Source organism: Vigna unguiculata, chromosome 10 (genome assembly GCF_037176805.1).
Source record: "Vigna unguiculata cultivar grain cowpea cultivar isolate G323 ecotype 2 chromosome 10, ASM3717680v1, whole genome shotgun sequence".
Classification (NCBI taxonomy): Eukaryota; Viridiplantae; Streptophyta; class Magnoliopsida; order Fabales; family Fabaceae; genus Vigna; species Vigna unguiculata.
The window spans coordinates 40,889,922-40,905,865 of record NC_140801.1 but is presented as its reverse complement, the minus strand read 5'-3'; the positions used below and the strand labels follow the sequence as shown (position 1 = coordinate 40,905,865).

At 38.4% G+C, this 15,944-nt stretch overlaps 1 protein-coding gene and 1 long non-coding RNA gene across 2 annotated transcripts; both read right to left on the bottom strand.

Moving 5' to 3' along the window:
- Positions 1-6,607: 6,607 nt before the first annotated feature.
- On the bottom strand, positions 6,608-8,500 carry LOC146883212 (uncharacterized). Its single transcript, XR_014985107.1, has 3 exons — positions 8,242-8,500; positions 8,016-8,087; positions 6,608-6,764 (listed from the first exon to the last, which is right to left on the bottom strand). It is a non-coding gene; the product is annotated as an uncharacterized LOC146883212 (long non-coding RNA).
- Positions 8,501-8,877: 377 nt separating this feature from the next.
- LOC114167320 (cationic peroxidase 1-like) lies at positions 8,878-10,359 on the bottom strand. The gene is made up of 3 exons (XM_028052379.2): positions 10,039-10,359; positions 9,743-9,937; positions 8,878-9,615 (listed from the first exon to the last, which is right to left on the bottom strand). The coding sequence occupies exons 1-3, from the start codon at positions 10,240-10,242 to the stop codon at positions 9,064-9,066; spliced, it is 951 nt and encodes a 316-aa protein (XP_027908180.2). The 5' UTR covers positions 10,243-10,359; the 3' UTR covers positions 8,878-9,063.
- Between the last annotated feature and the right edge of the window lie 5,585 nt (positions 10,360-15,944).

The window sequence follows — 15,944 nt, the reverse complement described above, 5'->3', positions numbered from 1 at the left end:
GGCGGAAGCGGCAAACAAAGTTATCCTCGTGGAACTGCGTAAAAGATTGGATACCGCTAAAGGCCGATGGCCAGAAGAGTTAATCGAAGTACTATGGGCCTACAGATGCACCCCGCAGTCGTCAACAAATGAATCCCCCTTCAGCCTGGTCTACGGCGCAGACGCCATGATACCAGTAGAAATTGGCGAACCATCCCTGCGCCGAGAACTGTACGACCCAGCTCACAACCACCAAAACATGGCCTTACATCTCAACCTCCTTCCCGAACTCAGAGAAAAAGCCCAAATACGCAATCTCGCCGCCAAACAACGAGCTGCCAGGAAATATAACGCAAACCTACACCCGCGATCGTTTGTCATAGGAGACCTAGTATGGAGAATGGCCAGCAGTGCTAGAAAGAAGGATGGCAAGTTCTCCGCCAATTGGGACGGCCCATACCGCATACGAGAAGACACAGGAGGTGGGGCTTATCGCCTAGAACAACTATCTGGGGAAGAAATCCCCAACACATGGAATGTATCCCATCTCAAGTTCTATTTCAGTTGAACATACACCACAAGCGGATCCATACTTAACCACGGGTGTACTCTTTTTCCTCACTTGGTCTTTTTTCCCTAAGGAGGGTTTTGGCCAAGGAGGTTTTAACGAGGCACCCCCATTTGAATAAATAAAATGAGTGGTTCCCTACTTTATGACTCTATATTACTTTACTCGTGTTTACTTCGTTTAAGTTCCCCACCCTTACCACAAGTAAGCGGCCTGGGTCGAACACCCTTTACTCGTGTTTACTTCGTTTAAGTTCCCCACCCTTACCACAAGTAAGCGGCCTGGGTCGAACACCCTTTACTCGTGTTTACTTCGTTTAAGTTCCCCACCCTTACCACAAGTAAGCGGCCTGGGTCGAACACCCTTTACTCGTGTTTACTTCGTTTAAGTTCCCCACCCTTACCACAAGTAAGCGGCCTGGGTCGAACACCCTTTACTCGTGTTTACTTCGTTTAAGTTCCCCACCCTTACCACAAGTAAGCGGCCTGGGTCGAACACCCTTTACTCGTGTTTACTTCGTTTAAGTTCCCCACCCTTACCACAAGTAAGCGGCCTGGGTCGAACACCCTTTACTCGTGGTTAACATACAAACGCCAACGATGCTCCCCTAGGCAAATACGCATATAACATAACATATCACATACATAACATCATTAACCAACAAACACGTTCCTATCACATAGGCTATCCTCAACAACCACAAAACATATATATCCACAAGATGCATCACATTAAAAACAAGTTAAAATATTGTACGAGTTATTACAGACTTAGGATTCATTGCGAAATAGAGCATCATAAAAACTACATCCTACGCTGTTTTGTTGTCATCACCCTCCACGGTTGCATCCACATCCTTCTCTGCCTCGGCCGCCTCATTCCCAACCTCTTCCCCACCCTCTTCATCATCTCCTACCAACTTTCCGCCAACCACATCTTTATCCACATCGAACCTTGAATCCAGGGCATCCACATCCTTATAGAAGAAGGCCGCCTGCCGCAACCCCTTCTCAAAACCATTTATATGCTCCTGGATAACGCTGTTCTTCAAGTCATCCAACTCACCGACAGCCCCGTCATACTTGTCCTTCAGGTCCTCATAGTCTTCTTCCAGCTCCCCTATACGCTTATTCAACTTCTCCTCGGAATCCAAACAACGAACTTTCCACGACACCAACCTCTTCCTCTCAGCTTCCCACCCTTCCTTCTCCTTCTCCAACGCCGCCTTCTCCTCTGCAAGCTTGTCCACCTTACCCTGCAACTCCCCCACCTCCTTCACTTCCCTTCTGTAAAGGGACCCCACACGTCGACCCAAGACTAATGCCTTGCTCCCAAACTCAACCATAGTTCTCACGATATGATCAACCTCCATGTTATCGATAGAGTTCACAACAGTATCTGGCAGGTTGATTGAGATGTCCTTCCTCACGGATATCTCCGGCAACTCAATCAGCCCGGCCTCCGGCAACTTCTCCCTGCTGGCCGATCTCGCCCCATCACCTGACCCGAGGATAGCTGCCCTTATTTTCTTTACATCCTTACCCTTCCCAGGTCGAGGCGGAAGCTCAGCCTTCCTCTTCGTGCCGCCATGTACATGTACTTCAACCACGGATTCCTGCAGATTGGGAACACCAGCTTTCCCAGCCTCTTTGGCCTTGGCGGCCATCTCCTTCCTCAGTGCTTGAAAGAGCGCCAAGTTCTTCTTACCAGATTGAGCCATATGCCCTGCAATAACATATCACAACTCGGATCAAAACAACTTAGCATCATTAACACAGCTTAAGTAATAAACAGATACCTTCAATATCTATTATCGGATGCACCGAATTATAAACCCTAACTAAGCCCTTAGTGGGCAACTTATCCACAAATCTTAACAACATCCCCACCACCTCCTTGTCTCCAGACGACAACTCCTCCACTCCCATGTCCTTGTAACGCGAAGGATTATTGGTCCAACTAAAAGGGAACTTTGTACTCCCATCCGCATTCAGAAAATACGGCTCGCCTCCCTCCTTCACTACAACCTTGAAGTACCCGTCTTTGAAGTGCTTGAAAGATTGGGAGAATGCATCCAACCTGCTAATGCTAGGGCGACTGATCAATGACAGCCAAGTAGCCGGCCTCCGGGGTCTAGTATCATAAAAATACAAGAACGCATAAGGTGAAGGCTCCAAGTACAACGACTCGCACAGAATGCGGAAGGCCTGTAAGTAAGCCCAACTATTGGGGTGTAGCTGAGTAGGCGCCACATTCAAAGCCCGCAGCACGCCCATAGTGAAGTCGTCAAAAGGTAGTCGTATATGAAGCTGAGAAAAATGGCACATGTACATATAAAAGAACTTCTCGGTAGCCCCTTCTTACCCGTGGCATACCCGGTCTATGGCGCTCACCCTTTCCAACGAAACAATATCTCCACTGACCCCTCTAGACATGACGGGTGTACAATTTAGCCAAGAGTTCAGCAGGCGAGACCACCTAAACAGTGATGACTGGTCACGAACATCAGATGCGACCCACGCATAACCGCCCTTGGCCGGCCAGTTACTCTCCTCCAGCTCTTTAGGAGGATCTTCTCGGACTTCCCTCACTACCTCCATTGGCATCCCGCTAGTGCCAACTCCAGCACTCATACCCTCTCCGCGAAGCCGTTCATCCCTACTCCTATCCGACTCAGTACTTTGACTACTACTAGACGCAGATAACGATGTGCTATCGCTACTAGACATACCTGTTTTCGTTTTTTCGGAAAGATGTCGGTTGAATTTGGAAACTAGTCGGACAATATGATGCGCACAAGATCTCTGAACTCGAAACTCTCGCAAATGAACCAAGTAAACTCTCCGCTGTTTTCAAACCCATATTTATAGCCCACGATCCCAAACGTCTAAAACTTTTCCCGCCAAAATAAAACCCCATACCAATCGACACCATCATGAAGGATATGACACATAAAACGGCGGCGCCAAAAGTTAACGATGTGACCACCTGACGCCATTGCACCTACCTTCTGACACCTGCAAATCCCAAGCCTTAACACTGTTCACCACACTTAAAGGCTGGGGGACTGGTGTATCACACCTAGCCGGACTTGCTAATTCGCCAACACATGTAATCCTTGACCGACAACCCATATCGGACAAGGCTGGGGGACTGGTGTACCATACCTAGCCAAACTTAACCAAGTAAACAATATACACATCAAAACCGCTTAGCATCTAGTACCCAGCCACCACCAGCACAAGGCATCTAGGCAAGTAGCCGGTCAAGACCGACTACCTGCCTAGATAGTTAACTAACAATCGATGCCCCACCTTCAATAGGCCCTCAGGGCCTGTTTTGGGGCCCAGGCCCACTCATGGCCCAAGCCAGGGCCCAAGTCAAAACCCAGCCCATGCAATAATCAAACGTCATTAATGTTCTATAAATACACGTGGACCCCATCATTTAAGGTACGCATTCATTAATTGCTGATTTGACTCCCTGAGAGCTTTGACTTACTTGAGCTTCGGAGATTCTTCTGCAGGTAACCCCTCCTGGGTTCAAGCCGACATGTATCGAATGGGAAGAGGCCAACTGAGGAGATAGCGGACTACATGGTAAGGTGACTCTTGTGCCTGACTTCTTATTTGTTCTCTGCAGGAACAGATTCCAATTTAGATAATACTGACACAAAACCATACACCATCATAAAATTCACAAAATCGAAGGACAACTCCCCTAACCTGTAATTCTGCAATGAAATTGGGAAGAAGAAGGTTCCTTATTCCCCACCCTTTTGCTTCAGCCCTTTGCACACCCAAACTCTCCTCTCCCACTCTCAATTCGTGCTCCTCTCCAAAAGCAAAACCAAAAACTCCCGAAAATGGGCTTAATTATGATTTTAAATTCCTATTCAATGTTAGTATGGTTTTTCAGCCCCCCCCCCCTTTTAGGGCCCCTTCTGCTGGAGTTCCCGCTGCACTTTCACATTCAAGTCAACCTTAGTTTAAACAAAAGTAAAGTCAACTTTATGTCCCTCAAGGTTTGAACCCAGGACCATTCACCCATAAGGCCAAATCACAACCACTATGCCAAATTCACATTTTGGAATAACCATTATAATTCTATAATTATATATCACTCGCGGTTCGCAATTATGCCAACACAAACAAACAAAAACAATTAAATAACACCAAATGTCATACATAGGACTTGACAAAATTAAGTACTCTCAACCACTTGAGCTAATACTTTTCCACATCACACCTATTAACATTTAATGACTTCAAAGCTTCCCACCACCCACATTTATTACTTAATTAATTATTTAATTAATTAATTTCTACGGGTCTTACAGGAACCCTCGTCCCTCTCTTTTGGCCACCGTTCTACAGCTCCACTTGGACGATTCTTCCTTAATTCTTCACCAAATTCTCGTTCGTTCCAAACTTCATAATTTTCCATTCTCTACATATCACATCGATTAAATCTTTGAAAAAAATAGCTGAATCATCAAGAAGATGCAAGACTTCTACTAGTGCTCTTCGTCGCGATGCCACCGCCAACCACAACGGTGAAACCATTCCCCCTCCTCATCCAAAATTCTATTTTCATCAAATGCACACTACGAAAGGTATTCCTCCAAATTTTGCAACCGAGATATCATTTAACCAAGATACCTTGATGTTGGGTTTTTTGATGTTGAGAACTTTAAGTTTTGTGATCTGTTGAACAATTTGAGTTTCCAGCCATTACTTACTACTGGTGATGTTTATTATCCGAAATTAGTCTATGTCTTTTATTCTAATTTGCGCATCACTGATAATGGAATTATACATAGTGCAGTGAAAAAAGTACCAATTCAAATCGATTCAAACTTTTTTTTATTATGACTAATTTGGAGAGTCAGGGTGTATGCTTTGAGGTGAGTATGGTCGATGAATGGAAACTTGATTATTCAAGTCATGATGCTAAAAGAATGATATATTGTGACAATGTAGATATATGCGGTAGAATACTTGCAGGGCAAATGAAAGTAGAATCATGTATATGGCATAATCTTATTTGTCATTGTGTATTGTCCCATTGTAGTAATCTAGCACAGACCACTAAGGAAGACATCATATTGATGTGGGCTCTCTTGATCGGAAGGAAGATCAATTGGGCTCATCTTATTAGGAACCACATGAAACGGGCCTTAAGGGACAATGCCCCTTTGCCATATCCACACTTGATTACTAACATATTTGATCAATTTGAAATTCATGTTGAAGATGAACCTTATGAGAAGCACAATATAAGAAATTTCCAAATTGGTACTGAAGTCATTCATTCATTTGGTTTTGTCAAAAACCAAAATGATGAATGGATGCATTAGCATGACATTGCTCATCAGCCTATTCATTATGAGGGGAGACCGTCCCCATAACCTTAGCCTATTCAGGATCTTCCTCTGTAATGCTCAATGATATTATGCATGAGATACGCGCCCTCTACGCTTTTGTGGGTACTCGTTTCTGCGATATAGATGCATAGGTTGGTCGACTTGAGGAAGATATGACTCACGTGCACCACCACTTCCCACCATTTTAGATGTAGATTATGTTCATGTTTATTTCCAGCTTTTAATTTCTTGTTTTCATCGTAGACCCTATAATTTGTTACGTTGCACTTTATTTACAACTTCATCCTTAATTTATATTCTCTTTATTTAATTCAATTTCATTGTTTTGATGTTAAATAATTGTATGACTTAGTCACCAATTCTAATTTTTGCTTTTACTTTCACTTACTCAACATTTGTATTTTACAATATATTATGGAAATTAACTATTACTAATTTCATCTAAATCAATTTTACAAATTTTGTAATTATAGCTTAAATTATCTAAATACATTTTTTTAGAAAAACAAAATTACCAGTTCGATTATAGAGAAAGGTATAATCGATTACATAAGAAATCGTTATTGTAACATCCCATTTAACAGTCTAAACCATCAAATAAAACATTGCATATCTGATAGTTCAAAGCATAGAACCCAAAATATAAACAGTATGTTACAATCATCCCACAAAAACTAGATAAACTGCTATACAATTTATATACACAACTTGCACTAAAGTTTTCAAAAGAGAAAACACAAGTCTAAACTAAAAACACTAGAATTTCCATAGAACTCTACTGTGCAGCATTTCTTCCTCTTCCCTGCACGGGGCTAGCTGCAAGCTCTTCAACTGCTCACACCAATCAAGTGACCATGGCAAGAAATAACAAACACCAAAAAGAAAAGAGACAAAAGAAGGGTAAGCTAATGATTTAAAAAGAGAACTTAAATCAATTTTATAGTTAATAACATACAAAAGCACAAATAATCAATTAGTTTCACACAAATTAATAATCTAAGACCCACTTAATCTGGATTCATGCATTGAAGTTGGATCCAGGCAGTTGTGCACTTGTAGTGGCATCTCATGCTCTGCAGAGCGACAGATACAGAGTAAAACTCTACCACATACAAGGTTAGTCCGTTAACACCTATGGTCAAGGAAAAACCCCTAGGCTAGGACCTCCTGCTCCTCTCACCACATACCTCATTCCTCTCTACTTGAGAATTTGAATGGTTATTAGAGCGTCAGGATAACTGCCAAGACAATCCCTACCTCAATGCATACACTACCACAATCATTGCTAATCCTCCTTAGGTTAGCATCAACCAATCTCAACTCAGTATCATATAGACAATCTCATATCATATACTCATCATTCATAATAATTAAAAAGCTTCCATAACTACAAAAATATCATTCAAATCACTCAAGAATGCAAGTTTCAATTTCGTACTTACTCGCCCAACTAGTATCACTCGCCCAGCCACTGGCTGATGCTCGCCCAGCTAGTAGGACTAGCCCAGCCACTGGTACAGGTATGGAATTTCCCCCTGGAAATTCGCCGAGCTAGTACCACTCGCCCAGCCACTGGCCTATGCTCGCCCAGCTAGTACCACTCGCCCAGCCACTGGTCCAGGACTGGAATTTCCTAACTTGAAAATTCGCCCAGCGAGTATTACTCGCCCAACGAGTCTGCGAATCTGCATAATTCTGCAGATCAATGTTCTGCATAATTATGCAGATCAACTTATTGGCCCAGCGAGGATGCTTGCCCAGCGAGTAAGCAAATCTACACAATTCTACAGAAGTTGATTTAAGCAAAATTATACCTATTCAACCAATCCATACAACCCCAAAACCTCTACAGAGACCATTTGAGTATCACACATTAATTCTATCAACATAATCACACAAATTGCATCCAATTGCACCTATAGCATACAGTTATTCTCAAACATCAGATAAAACCTAAGTATTTATCATTTTCAAACATCACAACCCAGTCCACATATCAAACACATCAGTCAATTATAGAATAATCATGTAATAACATTTCTAATAGATTTGTGAGACATGATAAATATTAGCTTCCCTTACCTGAGATACTATACAGATAGTTCACAGAGAGTCCAAATACACCTCACAACCCGACAGAGTCCCCAATTCTCCCTAAGAACAACAAGAACATGATCAGAGTGCATCAATAGAACCACTAATCAGTGGAAAAACATAAGGAGAACACAGAAGGTACATGCGGTCTAGAATGATCCGCATGCAATGAGATTTAGACAAAAACAGAGAAAAGAGCAGAAAATCAACTTACTCTGTTTGAGAAATTGATCGGACAGAAACGTAGGGCGTGTCGCAGGGATCCCCCTAGCGGTCTCTGATCGTTGAACAGATGATTACAGGAGTCAGAAACTTAGAGAGAAGGCAGAGAGGATTTTAGAAACCGTTCTTAGAGAGATAAAGTGTTTATAACTAATGAAACTCGTTTATTAGATTTCTATTTATATTTAAGATTTTTAATAATAAAATAATCGAGTTCCATTATTTTAAACACTTACTCATTCTAAACTACTATTTTCTAGGTCCTCATAGTTATGCCCCCCACACGATTTTAGCCTTGAATACGTTTTGCCTTGTTTGACTCCTTGACTGAAAAAAACGCCTGGTGGGTGCATGCTTTCTTAAATGACAACCATTTCTGTAATTTTTTTTAAAACTTGCCCACAATCGTAATTTAGCTGAAACATTTGCGTAGTACGGACAAAAAAAAAACAAAACTTTCAGATTAGTTCTCCATCTAAAATTGCAAATTTATTTTGATAATAACTGTAAACACATAAAAAACGAGTTTGCTCCACTTCTACTTAAATTGTTTTGAATGAAATTGGATTATTTTTATTCATGGATCGAACTGTCTGATGTTATTCTATCTCCGCAGTTATACAATGTAATCATTCGCATATATTTGGTAAGAGGTGCATAACTTTTTCTCTTTATTTATGAAGAATCTCGAAAAGAACTGGTGTCCAAAGAAGTTGTACCTCTTCAGAATCCATTTGAAAACAAACAATTTATCGTAAATGAGACATACACTCATATATAAGTAATAAATCACACTCGTGCAACACTGTCACACTCATTGGTTTACTTTCCTGCAGTTAACACGAATTTCACCTTGATTCCCTGTGAGGGGCTGAATATTTCCCATCTTAATCATCGACTTTGCGAAATCTTCGTAGAAATCTTCAGAATCGTAGCTATACTCTCTGACAAGCTCATCAGTAGAGCCACCATTGAAGAGTTCTTGATCAGAGTGAAGAAGCCCTTTCTTTTGGACCAAATTAGAGTAATAGTTTTTGTCAAATTGAGCAGCAGTTGAGTCCAGAGGAGAAAGGTTGGAATCAGCACCAGCTGTAGGGCAAATGTATTTGAGATCTTTGGCAAAGTCGGGATCGATGTTGGAGTCGTTGTAGATATGAGCCCTAAAGGTAGCACACTGTGCATATCCGATGGAGTGGCCTCCAGCAAGAACAACAAGGTCCTTCTCATCAAGGCCATGGTTCCTGAAGTTGGTGATGAGTTGAGAGAGGCTGAAAAATGGTGCTGGAATGTTTGCATCTGCTGCTGCACGACTTGCTGTGGTGGAGTCTCTTCTCCCCAGTTCCACCTCCCATGATGGACCACCTAACTGCATCATGCATGCACATAATTCGCATAATCAACTTTCAGAACAGACCAATTCAAGTCAAAACGATGGTAAACATTACGCGAAGAAAGTTGTTGTTATGAGTTTATAATGAACTATTGTTACTCACCGCAACGACAGAGTCACGAGCTGCAACAGCCAATATGTCTGCGCAAGAAACAACAGGTTTCCCACATGCTTCGTCCACAGCCTGCTTGATCTCATCCACCACTTCAAACCCTCTAGCTGATTGGAAATTAGCATTTGAATTCTTCTCGCTGTCAATGGAGGATGTTGAATCTAGAAGAATCGAACCATCGCAGCCCTGAAATCACCCTCAGAAACCAAGTAAAATTTATCAGACTCATTCGAAACATGCACTATGTGGAGGATGCACATGCTGGACACAAGCATAGATTGTCTTACGTTAACAAAGCAATCATGGAAGTGCAGGCGAGTCAAAGATGCTCCCATACGACGTTCTTTCTGCACCGCCGCCTCCACTGCAGTTTTGATGGAGCTCAAAGCTTTTGGGCAAGAGTAGTCATAGTAATGAGATGACAATTCTGAGAAAGCTGAGCTTGCAAGAGCAGCAAAGACAAGTACGAAGAAATATCCACGCAATGCCATTCTATGTTAATACGCAATGAATGATTGATCAAGTTCTAGTGTTCCTATAGGCTCTTGGATCAGTGATAAATGGTGAAACCTATATTGTGTATTTGAATTTGTTTGGATTAATAGCTATTGCCCCATTGCTGTATTTATAGAGGCACTGGAGCAGGTGGTGTGAATACCATTTTTTTATTGATCTCTAAAGAAAGACCAATATATCAAACTGCACCATATCATACCATGTAATTTGTGGACTGAGCCATGACAAAGACCGTTTCACCTTGAAGAAATGTTCATGGTAGGTTTTAAGCAGAAATAAAAAAATCGTAAAAAACGAATACTTCAATGATTGATTTAGTCCGCAGAGGGTGGTTTATTGATATATGTAGGCCAACTAAAGCGACTAATGACAAAGTGATATACAATGATTTCACGGTTTTCCTCTAAATTAGTAACTACTATGATACGCCATTAACATGGAAAGTTCAAGGAAAGAAAATTCGAATCATAGTTAATGAAGTTAATTGGTCGCTCTTATTTTATTATAAGAACGTAGAAGTTTCAAAATCATAGACGTGAACCTAATATAGAAAAAAGATATTTAATTAATGTAGATCCTCATTTTTTTAACAATCCCACCACATTTCCTTCAAAACCAGTTCTCAAGTCCGTTTTTTGATACAATTAATTCAAATTTACAGATTTAGTCAAATGATTTGAATGAATTTTAATTTTGAATATAAAATTTTCTTCTAATTCTAAAAAGTCGTTACTTTACAAAGTAAACGAATAACAAAATATATATATATATATATATATATATATATATATATATATATATATATTGTTGAATTATAATTTTGACAATTAGTTTAAAGCGAAAAAACCTTAAATAAAAAACTTAAACAAGTTTTATGTTTTATTATTAGCAGATAAATTTATGAATCACATAATATTGTAAATGTTGAAAATGCGTAGCATTTGGACAAAAACCAAGATGAGCGTGAATTGGGTTCTTAATAAAAATTGTGTTTTTAAAATTTTTCTTTTTTAATATCAAAGTTCAATTAAAATTCTATCATTTATTTTAATAAACTCAATAAAATAAAGAGAGTGGTGAAGAGAAAATTACACAAAGTATTTATACGGGTTCAAATCAAAAGACCATACGTCTAGTTGTTAATCTCTCAAAAATGAAATTAACTAAATCACTAAAATAAACCAAACTTACAATCAATGATAAGAAAGATTAGGATTTAAAAAACAACATTTTTGAATCACACAAGAGATGAAGACACCTCCCTTGAAATCCACAAGGGATGAAAACACCTTCCTTGAATCACACAAGGAATGAACACCTCCTTTGAATCACACAAAGGATGATTGGCTTTTCCTACCAACAGCAGCAACACTCAATCACTCAAGATCCCACTTGATGAAAGTTATCGCTCTACCCGCACTAGGTTTTTCAAAGCCTTCCCACAGAGAGTTCTTAAGTACTCTAACTTCTCTAACTTTGTATGTTTGAAATGAAAGCCTACCACTTTCTTGGTAGAAGCCTATATATTTAGAAATTAGGTTAAGAATATGAGAAGTTAAGTCACAACTGCCATATATAATCGATTATCATAAGTGATAATCGATTATTCCATAGCGGTTTCTGAAAAACATTGTTTTGCGCTGATAATCGATTATCCTTTGAAATAATTGATTATTCCAGAACAATTTATGAAAAAGAATACTTATGATATTATCATAAGTAATAATCGATTATCACAATACATTTTGTAAAACTAAGACTTTCGTTCAGTGTTCTGTTGTTTGGGTTCTTTTGACTCGTGACCTACTAATTTAACTATCTTAAATAACATACACATATTACAAGACTTTAATCAACTAAACTCTTAATTCTTCAGTTAATCTCTTGATTCAAAGCATTCTTTTAAGTCTTCAACATTTTTCCATGCATCATCATTAAATTTGTCATACTTCTTCATAAGTCGTCATACTTCTTCATAAGTTATCATTATCATCAAAACTTCTTATTGAAGGAAGTTATCCATCTTCTTCTTTTTGTTACCAGTAAAGGTTATTTAAATTAAGTGGGATCAATATTATTTTTACCTGGGTTATCAAGTCCTAACCTAATTTATTTTTTGCTTTAGGATTTTGTATCACTAATCACATCTATAATTACAAAGTTTTTTTTTTTATTGGAAAGCAAATTCGATATACAAGGTTGGTGATTTTAATGTCGTACGTAAGGTAGAGAAAAGAAAGGGACAAACAGTTCAAGGTAATAGGAAGTTAGAAATTCAGGGTTTAAATAAATCGATTCATATACAAGGTTGACATGGTAAAACTACCTCCGAAATAAAACATATACTTGGTATAATGGTATATCAAACTGTAAAATTGATAGGTTTTTTGTTACTTCAATAGATGAACGTGTGGCCTAATAGTAAGAATTATGCTTATGATAGACCCGTTTCTAATCTTTGTTCGCTCTTATTAAGAAATCATTTTTTTAAAGCCGTTTGGATAGAGTATTTTAATGAAGCAATTCATTTTTTTGAAGAATTTAGATTTCTTTGTAATGAAATGCTTTGTTTGGATAGAGAAATTAGAAAGCATTTCAAATGCAAGCATTTTTTTGAAGGATTTCAATTAGCTAAATTAGTAGAAATTCAAATACTCTCAAAATAGGTGGAATTTGAAATTCTTCTCACTCAACCTCAGATTCTAGACGATCCGGACGGGCACGACGACCCAGACATACCCGACGACCCGAACGTGCCTAACGACCCCGACGACCTAGACAGACCCGACGACCCGAACGTGCCTAACGACCCCGACGGGCCCGACGACCCGACTGTGCCCGACGACTCGGATGGACCCGACGACCCGGACGGGCCCGACGACTCGAACGTGCCCGACGACCCGAACGTGCCCGATGACCCGGACGGGCGCAACGACCTGAACGGGCGTGACGACCCATATGGGTTGTCGAGCATGTTTCCAAATTTATCATGAACTCAAACATAATTAAGCATAAAATAAATATTGTTAAAATTAAATTTTATCTCACAATAAATTCAATTTTTTTTTCAAACAAGAAATTGAAATGTCAGATATTTTAATTTCCTTATCCAAACAATTTATTTAGAAAATGAATGGAATTTAATTACAAAAAATTCAAATACAAAGCATTTCAATTTCTAAACATTGTTGAAATGCTCCATCCAAATACAAGGTTAGGATTGTGGATTGTTGGCAAATAATAAAAGATTTTCGATGAAGATGTAAAAAGAAGATGGTATAGATACGGAGATATGCATGGGAAGAGGAGTACAAAATATGAAAGAGAAGTTTAAGCTATTTTTAAAAAAAATATATGTTTGGATATTTAAAGGTTAACAACAAATATTTATAGATAGCATAAGAAAATAGGATAAAATTGACGAGGGTGATAAGTTAAATCAATAAGAAAAGAAGAATTGATGCACTTTTATTTGTTGAATTAAAAAAGGTTTAGTTATAGGTAAGGATATTTTCTCAAACACAAAGATCAAAGTGGATATCAAAAGGTGACTCAAATTTAGTGGGTTTAGGACAAAAAAGAAAAATTCACATAAAAGAAATAATTCACAAGGTCAAAATAGCAACAAAAGTTTTATGGGTCAGGGTTAACATGAGTCGGTTTGTGTGTGTCGATATCAAGTCGTGACAGATAGAGTTGGGTTGGACAAGTTAGGTTGTTTGGATTTGGTTTTTTATACTACATTCAGGTCTATCTAGCTAGGTTGATAAAGTCCACGTCCATGGATGTGATCATTGGTCATTTTTAAACATCAACATATAAGACATTAATGCAAACTTAATAGTAAAAATTGTTTGACATAAAATTTTTATTTTTCAAGTCTAGCCTTGTCTGAAAAAAAAAAATCGTGGTGAGTTACAAAATAGAAATATATTGTTTGTTATTTTTACTTTGAATGGAATGATGAAATTCAATCTCGATGAAGTTTTTATCTTATACTTTTTGAAATCAAGTTCATTGTTTCCATTGTAAGAATTTATGATTAAGTCTTCATTTTTATTTCTGAATTTACTTTCTTATATCCACCATGATTTGTTTTTGGTACCCGTGACTAGTAAACAATCCATTATATTAAATCATGTTAGTCTCCGTAGGAACGATATATGAAATTATTGAATGTACTCGATCCTTTTTGTTCCTTCAAGTCAAAAATCCATTTTTTTCCTTCAAGTCAAAAATCCATTTTTTTTCATAAACAATGAATACATTATAAGAAAATGGGGATTTAGCTTCCTCCAAAAATGGATGCAAAGTTCAAAAGCTGACGCTATAGCATCCATTCTGTGTGGGTTAAAAGGGAACCTTTCAAATATGACGCTATAACATTTAGTTATTTGATTCTTGAATATGGAGAGTGAGAAAGTTGATGTTGCGCTTCAGTTATATGATAAAATGCCTCAAACAGATGATGGCCTTTCAATCTCTCTCCAACACCGACTTGATCTCCTCTATGAGCATTTCACCCTTCTAGCTCCACCATCGTCGCCACGATAAGGTACAACTCGAACAAAGGAAGCCACAATAGCACCACGACAACACAACAGAGGAGTCCTCAATGAATACAACATGATGGAGGGAGGAATGAGAGGTATTTCAGGGATTTGTATTTCTGAAGATTGAAGAGAAAAGGGGAAGTAAGGAAATTTGGAAAATAGGTCATGCTTTTTCTATTAGAGCTTTTCTACAAAGAAGAAATAGGAAAAATAAATATCACATGGGTGGGAAATGAAAAGTCATGATAACTAATAGAGCTTTTCTGAAATGTAAAAAAATGGGAGAAGTGAAATATCATATGGGATATGAAAAGTCATGGCAACATAAACATAAACTTTTAATGTTTTTTATTTTAATCTCACTATGTGTCCCTTAAACCCACGCTCAATATTATGATTTAATTTAAATGAAATTTCATTTTCGATTTTGACACTCTATTGCAACACGTGTTAGGTTATAATAATTTTTAATTTTGAAAACTATTATAGTCAGACTAGAAAAGCCCACTTTAATTTTTGTAGTTATATTTGTGTCGCATTAAAATCAGTTTCTCTAACTAATAACATCCATTTTTTGACCGACTCAAATTTTAGGTAGCTAATTCAGGGCATTCTTATAGTGATGTCTTTTTCCAATAATTATTTCATATTGAGAATATTACTTTTCATATTCAGTACATAATATTTTTTTCACCCTTTTTGTGAAAATCTTAATTTTCCTCAACCTCTAACTACAACATTTGTTGAATCTCCGAAAGACACATGTTCATCTTCTATCTCTTGTATATTAGGAAAGCGATGTTTGTACCCACACATGTGATTGCTAACACTGGTGTCTAGATACCACACCATGTCACTATACGAAGTGTTGCCTTCATAGGCCATCATCTCCCTTGACTAAATTTTCTTTTTCTTCCACGACCTTGTCCTCGACAGTTTTGCTGATGTATTTGTCCTATCTCTTCATTGCTAATTCCATGAACACGACCGCTATTCCTACCAAAACTACAACCTCTACGCCTACATCCTCTTTTTAAGTTGTGTTGTGCATACATCACCTTGTCTTCCTTGATGGTCATTTATGTTAATAAGGCTTCCTCCAAGACTTCTTGTTTCTATTTCTT

Coding starts and splice junctions, on each gene's coding strand:
- LOC114167320 (XM_028052379.2), bottom strand. CDS start 10,242: ATGGCATTGCGTGGATATTTCTTCGTACTTGTCTTTGCTGCTCTTGCA. Junction 9,938..10,038: donor TCCATGATTGCTTTGTTAAC/GTAAGACAATCT, acceptor GGGTGATTTCAG/GGCTGCGATGGTTCGATTCT. Junction 9,616..9,742: donor CTCGTGACTCTGTCGTTGCG/GTGAGTAACAAT, acceptor TGCATGATGCAG/TTAGGTGGTCCATCATGGGA.